Below are 13899 nucleotides of genomic sequence, written 5' to 3'. Positions count from 1 at the left end.
GGAGTTGATTCAGACTCATAATGACCCTATAGGACAGAGTAAAACCACCATCATTATCCCTATAAGCTTTCCTAGACTATACATTTTGACGGGAGCAAACTGCTTCATTTTTCTCCAAGAAGCACCTGGTGAATTTTAACCGTCAACCTTTCAGTTAGCTTCTGGACACTACCAGTAGAGCTCTTTTATCTAGTGGCCTCGTGGTGGTAGGATGCTGTGGAGTCGGTTCCAACTCACAGTGACCGTGTATAAGGTTTCTGGGGCTGTAAATCTTTATAGAAGCAGAGAGTCATCTTTCTCTCACTGAGCAACTGGCAAATTCGAATTGCTGGCCATGTAGTTCTACACTACTGGTGGTGTGGTGGTAGTATGCTGTGGAGTTGGTTCCAACTCAGCAACCTTCATAGTGTTTCCAAGACTGTAAATCTTTACAGGAGCAGAAAGCCTCATCTTTCTCCTACAAAACAGCTGGTAGTTTCAAACTGCTGACCTTGTGGTCAGCAGGCCGACACACTGATAGTGCCCTTGTTGTTGTTAAGTGCCATCAAGTCTGTTCCTGATCATAGGGACGCTGTATAGGGTTTTGAAGGAGTGGCTAGTGAGTCTGCACTGCTGACTTGGCAGTCCAGTGCTTATCCTACAGCGACACACCAGGACAGCCCAGGGATCCTTAGTTTCCTTTGTTGTTGTTGTTGTTAGATACCATCAAGTTTGTTCCAACTCAGAGTGACCCTGTATAGCTTTTCTGAGGAGCAGCTGGTGAGTTTGAACCTCCAACCTTACGGTTAAACTGACTTTTTGGTCCAGTGCTTATCCTACTGTGCACACCAGGGCTCCATTTAGTGCTCTAGGGCATCCCATTTACATCATCAGCCAGGCTGAAGGGGGAAAAAAAAAAATCACAGTTCACAAAGTGATCACCAGAAAGGTTGCTCTTGTTGGATAAGTCAATCAGGGCAGGCATCTGGCTAGGCCTATTAAAAGAGAAAAGCACTGAACATTTTTATTCTGAGATAAGCAAAGGCTGAAGGCTGGATGAGGAGACCTCCAGGAGACCCACTTCTACCGGAGAACCAAACCCAGCGCTGCCAAATTGACTCAGAGTAGAACTGCTTCTTAAGGCTTCCTAGACTGTAAACTTTTATTTGCTGACACAGAGCAGCTGGTGAGTTCCAACAGCAGATATTTTGATCAGCAGTCCAATACTTAGCCCACTGCGCCACCAGGGCTCGTTCCTGATAAGAGTTCGAGTTTATGCTTAAGACAGGAGAAAACGCCACAGGATTCTACATAAGGAGGTCGTGGCATCATTTATTGTTAAAACATTTTTTTAAGGTTTCAGCATTTATTATTATTGTTTTGTTTTCTTTAGTTTAGTAGGTCGTATCATATAAAATTTGTGTTAACAGCATGGAGAGCAGGAGGGAATCCAGATGTAAAAAAAAGACCCATCTATACAGGATGTGGAGTCCCGGCTTGTCACTGTAGGTTAATGCGCCAGACTGCAAAGCCGTTTGAACTGCAAGGTCGGCGGTTCAAGCTCACCAGCTGCTCCTCGTAAACCCTACACAGGGTCGCTAATGCGTCGGAACCGACTCTACGGCATTTAACAACAACATACAGTATGTGGCGAAAGGAGATGTTGATGAGTGCCCTCGAGTCGGTTCCGACTCACAGTGACCCATGCACAGGGTTTCCGAGAAGAGGCTGCTAGGTTTGAACGGCCAACATTGTGGTTATCAGTCCAATGCCACACCGGGATTCCAAGAGGAGATAATTACTGATATATTATTTCAAGATCATTGCCTGAAAACTTGAAAAACCACTCAGGTGGGACGTATAAAAAATTTGAAACACGTCGTTATGGAGAAAGCTAATAAACTCACTTCCAAGCGCAAGTGAGGCGAAGCTGCCAGCCCGGGCTCCCCACTCTCATGCCTTCCGTCCTTCCCCAGCCCCTCAGAAGCGCCTCAGCCCCCCCTCATCCGTCCCTGGCTTCTTCTCACCGGCTGTGGTCTTTTCCTCCGCTTCTCCTGTGCGGCAGCGACACTGGAAGCAGCTAAAGCGCGAGGTAAGCGAATGGCGGGTCCGTGATCCCAGAAAACCCCGGGTTCCCACAATACCGCGCGCAGACTCTGCCGACTTCCTGTCTCCAGACGTGAGCGCCGTCTCTGCTCGGCTACCTGTTCACCCAGCCGGCTGGGAAACGTTTGCTATATCACTATAGTTCCGGTCCCGGAAAAAAAGAACGCTGATGACAGGCCCCAGGTGTTGCCGGAAACACCGACCCTTGGGCCTACAAGGAAAGAGGAGGGTTCTTGCTTCTAGACACCCTACACTGAGGCCAAGATGGACAGCAAGGCAGGAATGTGGGGCGACAGGTGGTGGGGCCAAAAGCCAGGACCTGCCTTCACAATTTAGTCGTTGGAACCCAACCCCGCCAAGTAAGGAGTACTCCGAGCGAGGCGAGAGAGCTCATTGTGTGGATAGGGAAACTGAAGTCGAGAGTAAAGCAGGACAGGCCAAGGGTCATCTCTCATGGGGGTCGGTTTGGGGCTGGGATCCTGGTGGTCCCACCATTGCACCGGGCAGGCCCGGCGGTGAGGTCTACAGAGACAGATGCTGACTGAAAGGAAGAGCGCCAGGTTTGGAGGCGGGGCTCAGAGAAAGAGGTGGGACTTGTGCTTCGGCGCGAAGTCGGAGAGGGGGGAGGGGCGGGGCCCTCAAAAGGCTAGACAGCGAGTGGCCAGGACACGATTGGGGGCGGGGCTTGTGCCTCCGGGTCCGCTGTCAGCCAGGTCCGGGGCGGGGCTCGACACGCAGCCGCCGCGCTCCCGCCCCAACCCTAGTCGCAGCCTGCGCGGGGCCGGGGCCATGGGCGCTCTGCGCCGCTCGGGTCATGAGGACGGAGGCGGAGGCTGCGGGGCCACCGCTCGATCCTGGTCAGTGCCTCCCTGGGACCCTCCACCCTGTCCGGGGAAATGAGGGGCGGACCGCGCGACCTTGGGCCGACCGCCGCCTGGCCACAAGGCCAGCTGGACGCTCCAGCCCCTATTGCCCATCGGGGTTCCTTGTCATACTGGAAGTGGAGGCTCTGTCCCCACCACCGACAGTGGGGTAGGGTGGGGTCTGTCCTCGGAAGCGAGAAGTCCAGTCGGGGACGTCTGGATGATCTGCCCTTTCGGGACCTGGGGCTGGGATAGTGAGGGCCCCAATAAAGGGTGGAGGACTACCCAGGAGCATAGAGCAAGGGCGCCCCTTCCTTTCCACCATCCTTCCCAGACTGTGGTCAGCTTTTGTCTAGTTTTTTTCTTGGTCCTTTCTGCCCTAAGGTGGTGCCCCTTTGGGGTGGAGACCACGACTGGTAGATGAGCCAGTGCGTTGGGCCTCAGTTTGCTTCTCAGAGAAGTTCTGCTCTGTTGAGAAGAGGTGCTGACTCCCTGAGGCCTAGTGTGTGGAACTGACCCATCAGTGTCATCACAGTGGAGGAGTCCCCTTGCAGAGAGGAACAGGTGCTGCCCTGGGCTACAGCTCCAATTCTTAGGGGACTTCTGGGCACTGCTGAGGGGTGTGTGCAGCTCTTCAGTGAATCCTCCTGATGACCTGCTGAATGAAGGAGCTGTCCCAGCTCTTGTTACCCCTGTGCACATGAGCAAACTGAGGCTGAGAGGGGGCAAGTACCTGCCCTGGAACAGCTGCCAGCTGACATCAGGACCCTCAGGTAGACTCAACTCTGAGGTCTCTTACGCTTTGAAGACTGAAACTGTTACCAGAACAAAGGCCAAGGCCTCTCCTGACTTATCACCACCCCACAGAATTACATCTTTGTGCCTGTTGGCTGGCCTGCCCAGGCCAAAGCTGGGACAGCCATATGGGGAGGGGGGGGGTAGCCCTTCCGGGTCTCAGGGTCAAGGGTTCTGGAACTCAGGTAGCTGAGAGTCTGAGGGAATTTGCTCAGAGGACACAGATGGCCCCTCTAGTGTGGTCAGAGTCAGTATTAGCCAGAGTTGGGAGACATCCTGAAACAAAGGGCAGTGGTCTGAAAGCTCAGGGACAGGACAGTACTGTGGTGACAAGTAGGCTAGGCATCTTGGGAGAATGGTAAGCATGTCTGAGCGCCTGCTCGGAGCAGAGGTTTCTTGCCTGCCACAGAGGCATTGGGAGCACAGCAGTGTCTCTGTAGGATAAGACTGCAAACTACAAGCCCACCAGCTGCTTTATGAAGAAAGATAAGGCCTTCTGCTCCTTCAAAGATTTATAGCTTCAGAAACCATATACAGAGTTGCTATAAATTGGGACCAACTTGATAGCACTTAACAATAGCAACTGAGGCTCTCCATTCTACATTAACCAAAACTACTCTATACTGAAGCCCAGAGGGGTCAGGGCATTTAAAGATGAGAGAGAAGATGCTGCAGACTCAGGCACCCCTGAGTGCAAAGGCAAAGCAGAGAAAAACAAAACAAAAAGGTGGTGTGGCTACATTTAGGGGTGCTTGAGAATGTTGGCGTGCCCCATGAATGCATAGTACCCTGTGTAGATAGAGCTTCCTCCCTCCCCTCAGCCCATTTGGGGCATACTTGATTTTAGAACCCACCAGTCACTCCACGGGAGAAAGAGGAGACAACTGGCTTCCCAGAAGAACTGTGGAGCAGTTCTACTCTGCCCAATAGGGCCACTACAAGTTGGAATGAACTAGATGTTAGTAGATTTGGTTTGCTTTGTTATTTTAGAATATGAATCTCCATAAGCAGGGTTTGGGCTTAAGCACTTTAGTGTCCCCAGAGCCTGGCACACAGTAGGTTCATTTTATCCAACACATATTTGCTAAGTTACTGCTAAGATCAGACACTGCTGCTGTTGTTAGTTGCCATCAATCCTGACGTAGAGCCACCATGTGTAGCACAGTGAAACTGTCCCATAGGGTTTGCTTGGCTATAATCTTCTCAGAAGCAGATCACCAGGCCTTTCTTCTATGGCACTGTTGGGCCCCAGCAGTGCAAATTGTCAGGCCTTCTACAGTACTGCCAGGCAAGCTCAGAGCACCAGCTTTTCAGCTAGCAGTGGAACATAAACTATTTGAGCCACACAGAAATCTTAAAAGGAACACTTGTGGTGTCATGGGTTAAGAAGTGGCTTGCTAACTGAAAGGTCAGTAGTTCCCACCAGCTACTCCATGAGAGAAAGACGAGGCAGTCTGCATTCATACAGATTTACAGCCTCAGAAACCCAAAAGAGTTGTTCACCTGTCCTGTAGTCCTGATGTGGTATCCCGACGTGGTGCTGTTGGTTAAGCACCAGACTGCTAACCACAAGGTTGGTGGTTCAAACCTACCACCCACTCCTCAGAAACTCTGTATAAGATAATTCTAAGTTGGAACCAATTCAACGGCATTTAGCAGCAATAATGTAAGATTGTTGAGTCAGAATCAACTCAACAGCAGTGGGTTTTGGGTTATGGGAAACAAGGGGTCCTGGTGGCCAAGTGGTCAGAGTTCTTGGCTGCCAACCAAAAGTTCAGCAGTTCAAACCAACCCACCAGTCACTCCGTGGGGAAAAGCAACCACTGCGTGGGGAAAAGATATGGCCATTTGCTTCTCTAAGGATTTATAGCCTTGGAAGCCCTAGGGGGCAGTTCTTACCTGTGTATAGAATCACTATGAATCAGAACCAACTCGGATGACAGCAATGGGTTTAGTTTGGAGGTTTATACCTGTAAGGAGCTCTGGTAGCATAGTGGTTATGAGTTGGGCTGCCAACCTCAACTACAAGCAGTTCCGTGGGAGAAAGATGAAGCTTTCTGCTTTCGTAAAGATTTACAGCCTTAGAAACCCTGTGCAGGATCTCTATAAGTCGGAACTGACCCAACGGTACTTAACAACAACAACAATAGAGCCCTGGTTGCACAATGGTTAAGAACTTGGCTGCTAAACTAAAGATTGGTTGTTCAAACCCACCCAGTGGCTCAGTGGGAGAAAGACCTGGAGATCTGCTTCTGTCTAATTCTTGTATTCCTTCAAGTCCATTTTTTGCTGTTAGCAACTCTAGATGACAGAATCAAGAGAACTCTGGGTTCTGCTCCAGAATGAGTCAGAGGGCAACGGGTTGGTTTGGTTTTGGCTTACGTGAAACTAAGGTTGCTGTGAAGGAAAGTCCCCCACTTGGCTCCCAAAAGTCATAGTCCGGTAAAGCTGTTCAGAAGAGGAGACAGCTGAGATCTGTCTCTGGGAAACAATCTTGTGAACAGCGAGGAGAGAGTTCCAGGCAGAGGGAATCCTGCACCTGTGAAGGCTCTGGGACAGCATGAAGCTTAATGGGTCCTCAGTGTACCTGGGGCAGCTTGAGAGGCTGGGGGCCTGGGCGGGCAGGGCCATGGAGGGAAGAGGGCTTTGTTCTAAGGACACTGGGACAGTGGGCGAGTTCCTCTCGTGGCTGTGTGTGGAAGCATAGGTCAGGCAGAATTAATTCTTGGCAATGGGAGGAGGCAAGCATGTGAGAACCTTGGGAGGCCTGGGCTCCTTTCAAAGGCACCTGGAGTAAGCAGGGAGCTGCTGGAGGGTCCCCAGTTCAAGTATACCCAGAGATGCCTCAGAGGAAAAGCCTGACCATCTACTTCTGAAAATTCTTTCTCCTTTGACACACAAAATCACCATGAGTCAGAGTCAACACCACAGTTATTGGTTTTGGGTGCTAAATGAAAGGAAGGGGCATACCAGGCCCCAGGTGGAGAAAGGAGCATGGCAGCACCTGTGAAGGGTTCTGTTTGTATCCCTGCACCCTGCAGGCTGGGGTCTATAGTGGCCAGTTCAGAGCACAAGAAGTAGGATAGATGGCTCAGAGCAGGCAGTGTGCAGCAGTCCAGCCCCCAAGCCCTGCTGCAAGCCAGTGCTGGTGAGGAGTGGAAGGCTGGGCAGATACAGGTCCCTGCCTCCAGGGAACACACATTCAGTCCAGTAGGGCACAGAGCCTGTCCTCCAGAGGCAGAGGCCATAGAGGCAGGCCTGGAGGCTGGGGCTAGTTCAGGCCAACAGGACAGGAGCTGGGAGTGAGGCCAGGCCAGGGACAGCACAGACAGGGTGGAAAGCCCAGGGCAGCCCCCAGCCCTCTCCTGGCGCACAGACACTGGGAGCTGGGACTGGAGAGCCCCCAGAAGCACAGCATGGAGAGTCCCGAGGACCCCTGAGCTGAGCTGAGCAGCTGGGTCCCTGCAATGAGAGGGAGTCCTTCATAAGTAATGGGTGATAACGGGTGCAGGAAAGTCCCTTTTGGTTCTTTAGACTCCAGGTTCCTGGGATCCTGTGGGGAGAGGCCTGGGAAGCCCCATGCCGGTTCGCCCACCTCAGCCCCACTTGTCCCTGCTCACCCTTCTAGAGGCATCTCTTCACAGCCTCTCCTGACCCACCCCTGGGGCACAGCCTGGCTTCACTTGGAAAGGCTGCTATAAGGAGTTCTCTGCGGAGCAGGAACCTGCACTGTCAGTTCTGGAAGCTACAAGTTCTAATGCAGGTGTGGGCAGGGCCAGGCTCTCTCAAAGGCCTCTCCCAGCTCCTGGTGGCTCCAGCCTTCCAGGCTTGTCTCTGTTTCACTCCACTCTCTACTTCTGTCTCCATGTGGCCACCTTCCCCCATGTCTCTGTCTTTATAAAGATGCCAGTTTGGGGCTAATCGCATCCTAACTCAGTTCCTTCTACAAAGACCCTACTTCTAGATAAATTGCATTTACAGGCGGTAGGGGTCAGGACTTGAACATATCATGAGTAACTATGACAGCGTTTAGCCTGCAATAAACCCCTCACCATTTTCTCCACTGCTGTTGTGTGCCATTGAGTCCATTACTACGTACAACCCCTTGTTTGCTGAAGGGTTTCTAGCCTATGACCTTTTGGAAGCAAAGTGTCAGATTTCACTCCTAAAGTGTCTCCGGGTGGGCCGAGCCCCCAGCTCTGGTCTGGTTGGCAGCCAAATACTTGATCACTGTAGCACCAGGGCCCTCTGCCTGACCCAGCACTTGATTTTTCTTGCATGGCTTCACTCTTCATCAGGGCTGATCGGTGTCCCCAACATTGGATCTCCTGGGCACAGATCAGCCTCTTGCAGGGTACTGTCTGCAATTTTCAGTGGCTGAGTCGGATAACAGCCCCACTTTGGAGCTGCCCCCACTGCCTAAGCCCGAACAGTGGACCCTCAGTGGCTGTATGGGGTGGGGGTGGGGTGTTGGCACACTCCTCCAGATTCTCCCCACACCTCCAGGGCCCTGGGGGTTTTGGAGTCAGCACCCCTCAGGAATCAGACCCCACTGTTCTGGCCCTAGAGTTGCATACAACAGGAAGTAGAACAGTCCCATTCTGGCCTCCTTGGAGTGTCTACCACTTGGATGGGCTCAGAAGGAGAGTGTGCATGGGGGATTGGACCTAGTGGAGGGCATCCTAGGAAGTAGTGCCCGAGGCCACAGTGAGCCTTAAGAGTGTTCCTGCAGAGGTGCTTCAGGCCTCGGGGTCTCAGCAGGGGACGGGTCTGCCTGGAGTAAGTCTACTGAGGGTGGGCAGGTGAGGAGGCAGCAGCCATGATACCCACTACTTTTGAGGGTTCTAAGTGGCACCCAGCCACTCCTTCTGAATGTGGGGAGACCCTTGGTTTTGCGGGGGAGAGGGATAGAGGTCTGTGGACAGGCCCTTGAGAGCGGCTGCAGAGTCCTGATGGGATGGAGGTGGTAACCCCAGGACTCTGTGCAGGGGACTTCGTGCAGCTGCCGGTGCCTGTCATCCAGCAGCTGTACCACTGGGACTGCGGCCTGGCCTGCTCCAGGATGGTGCTGCGGTAAGCAGATGCCTGGTGAGGGGTGGGGAGGACGGCAGGGCTACTTTCCTCTAGCCTCGTTGTCCTGTGGGGGCGATGGTGAGTGGGTTCCTGGGAGGGTGGGGAGACCAGGTCACTGGCCTGTGGCCTCATGGTCAGGGCTAGGGGAGGGTGTGACTGGCTTCCCTCCACAGGTAGTCCCCATATGTAGAGCTGGCAAGGTCTCTCTATCAGGCCTCCAGTTGCATGGGCATTGGGACTAGAAGGGACCATGGCTGTCACCATGTGCAGGGACTTTAAGTCTGCTGCCTGGAAATTCATAGGCTACCCCTCTCTGTTCTATGCTCTGAATCCCCACTGTAAGGAGGAAATTAGGGAGGCCAGAGAGACTGGTGTATGATGGAGGACACACATTATGAGATACTCTAGAAGAGCCCCAGCCCCAGACAGCAGAGGCAGGACTTTGGGCTTGGCTTCAGTGTTGATGTACCACAGGTACTTGGGCCAGCTGGACGATAGCGAGTTTGAGAGCGCCCTGCAGGCACTGCAGCTGACCAGGAGCATCTGGACCATTGACCTTGCTTACTTGATGCGCCACTTTGGTGTGAGGCACCGATTCTGCACCCAGACCCTGGGCGTCGACAAGGGCTACAAGAATCAGGTGAGGAAGAGGGAGTAGTGACAGATCTGCTGTAAGCAGGGTTTATAGGCAGATTAGACCAGGCAGTCTCTGAGCCTGGCCTGTTGTCTCAGTCATTAATTAAGAGAAAGAGAACCCATGAGATGGGTAGACGAATGAATGGATGGAGGGTACAGGGAGAGATTGATAAATGCTTCAGGGATTGGCTCACAGGATGGTGGGGCTGGCAAGTCCAAACTCCGGAGGTCATGCAGCAGGCTGGAGACTCCCAGGAGCCAAAGGTCAGGTAAGAGGGAGAGTGCAGAGTAGAGAGAGAGAGTGAGCAAGTGCTGCCAAAATGGCTGTTAATCATAAGGTGTGCGTTTCAAACCCACCAGACACTCTCCAGGAGAAAGCTGAGGCTTCCTGCTCCCATAAAGACTGACAGCCTCAGAAACTCTAAGGAACAGTTCTACTCTGTCCTGTAGGGTTGCTATGAGTCAGAGTTAACTCAAGTGCAGTGGGGTTTTGGCTTTATGGTCTGGTAATAGACTGTATTCTAAGAAACACCCCTTTCGGTGGATTGATTGCATCCGGTTTCATTATGTAAAAGCAACTAGTCTACCAGCAGCAGCCCACTGCCGTTGATTCCATTCTGACTCACAGTGACCGTGTAGAACCAAGTAGAACTGCTCCATAGAGTTTCCGAGGCTATCAGTCTTTACAGGAGCAGACAGCCTGCCTCATCTTTTCCATGGAGTGGTTGGTAGGTTTATACTGCCAACCTTGTGGTTAGTAGCCCAACGCTTACCCCATTGCAACAATCTAGGTTTGGCCAAACCACTGGAAATTGCAGCTAAACCAAGTTAACATATATGAGAACACTTTAAATACTGGGAAAATGTCACTATCTTTTCATTCCAGTTTTCCATGAGCTTTTTGAAGTCCCTTATAAAATTAGTCATCACCCTTGCCCAGAGCATCTAAGCAGCAAGTCATGGGGTCGTCCTACCACTCCTGCCCCAGGGGCACCTCCTGGCCTGCCACCCCAGATTTCTGGAGACTGTCTTAGGCCGCCTTCCTATGGCTACTCCATCCCAGGGCCACAGTCCACTCTGTTCACCCAGCCATCATGGTCCCATTTTCTTTCTTCCCAAAGGGGCAGCAGTTCCAAACTGGGAACGCGGTGCTCTAGGAGAAAGCCAGCATTCTTTCCTTCCTTTAAAAAATAATTCCAACATGGCTGGCCCTTCCAGCACCCCGCCCCGTACTTGTCTCTGCCTCCTGTAGGACCAGCATGACTCCAACCTGCCGCAGGGACAGTCTGGGAGAGGGGCCTCACACACCTTTGACCCCACAGGTAGGGGCTTTCGGATTGGCCTACTCCCCGTGACTGCAAGGCAGAGAATGGGCGTAAGGACAGGATCTCCTCACTTCTCCCATGGAGCTCGGTCTCCTTGAGGCCCTTGCCTCAAACACTGTTGTCCAGTTTGCCCACTCTGCCTGCCCCCAAGGGGCCCCTCCTGCAGCATCCTCTTTCCACCTCCTCCTGCCCACTGGTCCCTCCACACTCAGATCAGACTTGGTTCTGGGCAGGTGCTGCATGACCCAATGCGGCTCTTTTCCTCCATCTCCTCTCCTGCGTCTCCCAGTGTGTTTCCTAGCAGGGTGAGGGCCACTGGGTGGTGTCTGCTTCAGCCTGCCCCTCTCCCTTCAGTCCTTCTACAGGAAGCACTTTGACACCGAAGAAACCCGGGTGAACCAGCTGTTTGCACAGGCCAAGGCCTGCCAGGTGCTGGTGGAGAAATGGTGAGTCTTCCATCCCCCACCCTTCCCTGAGTGCATGCACACCCCCAGACTCACAGGGCACAAAGGGAGGGTGGTAGCCTGTGGAGTTTTCTTATGTAGTGTCTGAGCTACTTCAAGCTGCCATCACAAGTTAATGCAAACTCAGGGGCCTGAGAGAACAGAAGTACACACTCTCTTGGGTCTGGAGGCTCCAGGGGAGGGTCCTCTCCTGCCTCCGCCAGCTTCTGGAATGACCAGCAGTCCTTTGGATCCTGGGATGATCAATACATCACAGCCCCTACCTCTGTCTTCATGTGACCTTCTCCCCTATGTGTGTGTGTGTGTGTCCAGATATCCACCCAGTCTTGCTGGATTAGGGGCCCTGTCTAATTCATTAATGGAGCCCTGGTGGTGGTGTGTGTTAAGCATTGTACTGCGGATCAGCAGTCAGTCACTTCTCGAGAAAAAGCTGAGGCTGTCTGCTCTTGTGAAGATAGCCTCAGAATCCTAAGGAGCAGTTGTACTCGGTCCTGTAGGATTTCTATGAGTGGGAATTGACTGGTGGGCAGGGGGTAGATGGGTCTGATCCACTGTGAGTAAATCTCAATCCTCCAGGGGAAGTTGATGCTCCATCTGCAAAGATGCTCCCTAGGTAGAAATCAGGTCACAGTGACAGGTGCCAGGAGTTAGAATGGGAACGGCTTTTTTTTGAGGGGCACAGTTCGATCCAAGCCGTAACTTGAAGGAGCTCAGTGCAGACTATGGGCGGGGCGGTCAGCGTGGCAGTCCCTGATGTCCCCACCCCATCTCCCCCTACCCAGCGCGGTGAGCCTGCAGGATATCCAGGCGCACCTTGCGCAGGGCCACGTGGCCATCGTGCTGGTGAATTCAGGCGTGCTGCACTGCGACCTATGCTCCAGCCCCGTTAAGTACTGCTGCTTCGCCCCCCGCGGCCACCGCTGCTTCTGCCGCACCCCTGACTACCAGGGCCACTTCATTGTGCTGCGCGGCTATAGCCGGACTGCCGGCTCCATCTTCTACAACAATCCAGCCTACGCCGACCGTGAGTGCCCCAGAGACCTTGTTCCCCAATTCCCTCCGTGCCCATCCTGGTGCAGGCTAACCAGCCACCACCTTGCTCCATCCACTTCACACTCTTGCCCAGGCTCTGCCCCCTCTGCCCTGGCCCCGCCCCCCGGCCCAGGCCCCACTCCCAGCCCCCAACCACTGTCCAGGCCACGCCTCCTCCCGGCTGCACCCCACTTCCCAGGCCTGGTCCCATCCCCAACCCCACACCACAGTCCAGGCCCTGGCCTACCCATGACCCCCTACCATTTTCTAGTCCCCAGCTCTACACCACTGCCCAGGCCCCGCCTCCTCCCTTCTCAGCCTCTGGTAGCGTAGTAGTTATGAATCTGGCAGTGAACCATGAGGTCAGCAGTTGGAAACTACCAGCTGTTCTGCGGGAGAAAGATGAGGCTTTCTGCTTCCGTAAAGATTTACAGCCTCGGAAGGAAACCCTGTACAGGGTCGCTATGAGTCGGAACTGACTCCACGGCACATAACAACAACAACCTTTGTTCAGGCCCAATCGCTCCACACACACCCGCCCAATACCACTGCCCAGGCCACAGCCCCATACCACCTCCCAGGCCCTAGCCCCCTGGACCCCTGACCCCACATCACTGCAGAGGCTCAGTGCCCCTTCTCACGCCACAGGCCAGCACTCCTTGGACACTCAGCACACGTACACATTCATCTGGCCCAGCCCCCTTAAACAGGCAGAGAGCACAGTCCTCTCTAAGAGCACTCTCACTTCAGACAACAGCCACCTATTCTTCTGACCAGCTGAGTACAAACACGGAGCCCCTGGCCCCTCAGGTTCAGTAATTCCCTAAAGCAAATCCTAGTTAGAACCAGCCAGGAAGAAAAAGATCCCTAAGGTATGGTTCCTGCTAACGGGATGGCAATTATTCACTGTTAAAGAGATAACCTCCTAGATCCTCCAGGGGAAGTTGATGCTCCATACTGCAGCTGTGTGGTGGGGGGGCCAGGTGGGGAGAGGGCAGACCTGGGGCACAGGGAAACACATTGACGTCTTCACCTTTTAGGTCTCCATTTTACTCTCTGTAGAATTAGGGAGGCTAAGAGATTAACGTGAGCTTGGAACAGACTGGAATTGAATTAAAGCCTTGGGGGTGGGGGCGGCCAGAGTCAGCAGCAGGACAGCTCCCTCTTCCTACCATAGAGCCATCGCTGCCCTCTGTCCTCACAGGTATGTGCAGCACCAGTGTCAGTAACTTCGAGGAGGCCCGAACCAGCTATGGCACAGACGAGGACATTCTCTTTGTCTATCTGGACAGCTGACGATGGGGCCTGGTGCTGTCAGGCCAGTCGGGAGCCCCGGGCCTGCTTGCTGGGCTGAGAGCTGAGCTGCAGACCGGCTCTGGGAGATGGCTTGAGCCCTGCCACTGCTGGTTGCGGAGAGGCTCTCCCCCAGGATCCCAGCTCAAGGGGCCTTGTTGCCTAGACAAACGAGAGGCCTGCATGTCTTTCCCATGGAACTGGCTGTGCACCTGAGCCCTGGAGAGGGAGGCTGCTAACTGAGGCTGCTTGTTAGAGTGGCACCCAGGCCCTACCAAAAGCTGTCCTCACCGCTCATTTTCTAGGGAAGTGCTGTAGGGTTCCCACACCTCT

General features: G+C 53.5%; 1 protein-coding gene across 3 annotated transcripts; it reads left to right on the top strand.

Moving 5' to 3' along the window:
- The first annotated feature begins 2817 nt into the window (after positions 1–2817).
- On the top strand, positions 2818–13585 carry GUCD1 (guanylyl cyclase domain containing 1). Of its 3 annotated transcripts, none has more exons than XM_006874923.1 (6): positions 2818–2942; positions 8732–8816; positions 9291–9456; positions 11132–11223; positions 12024–12265; positions 13478–13585. In XM_006874923.1, exons 1-6 carry the CDS (start codon positions 2900–2902, stop codon positions 13567–13569), a joined length of 720 nt encoding a protein of 239 aa, XP_006874985.1. In that variant the 5' UTR covers positions 2818–2899; the 3' UTR covers positions 13570–13585. The 3 variants fall into 3 exon arrangements, with proteins under 3 accessions (XP_006874985.1, XP_006874987.1, XP_006874986.1); XM_006874925.1 differs by having other exon boundaries at positions 2870–2942; positions 11132–11222; positions 12152–12265; positions 13478–13569; XM_006874924.1 differs by having other exon boundaries at positions 2900–2942; positions 13475–13569.
- Positions 13586–13899: the final 314 nt, after the last annotated feature.

Source organism: Chrysochloris asiatica, unplaced genomic scaffold (genome assembly GCF_000296735.1).
Source record: "Chrysochloris asiatica unplaced genomic scaffold, ChrAsi1.0 scaffold00306, whole genome shotgun sequence".
In the NCBI taxonomy this organism is placed as follows: domain Eukaryota; kingdom Metazoa; phylum Chordata; class Mammalia; order Afrosoricida; family Chrysochloridae; genus Chrysochloris; species Chrysochloris asiatica.
Note: the sequence above shows the minus strand (reverse complement) of the source record. Positions and strands in the feature narration are given on the sequence as shown.

Coding starts and splice junctions, on each gene's coding strand:
- GUCD1 (XM_006874924.1), top strand. CDS start 2,900: ATGAGGACGGAGGCGGAGGCTGCGGGGCCACCGCTCGATCCTG. Junction 11,224..12,023: donor CAGGTGCTGGTGGAGAAATG/GTGAGTCTTCCA, acceptor CCCCCTACCCAG/CGCGGTGAGCCTGCAGGATA. Junction 12,266..13,474: donor CAATCCAGCCTACGCCGACC/GTGAGTGCCCCA, acceptor CCTCTGTCCTCA/CAGGTATGTGCAGCACCAGT.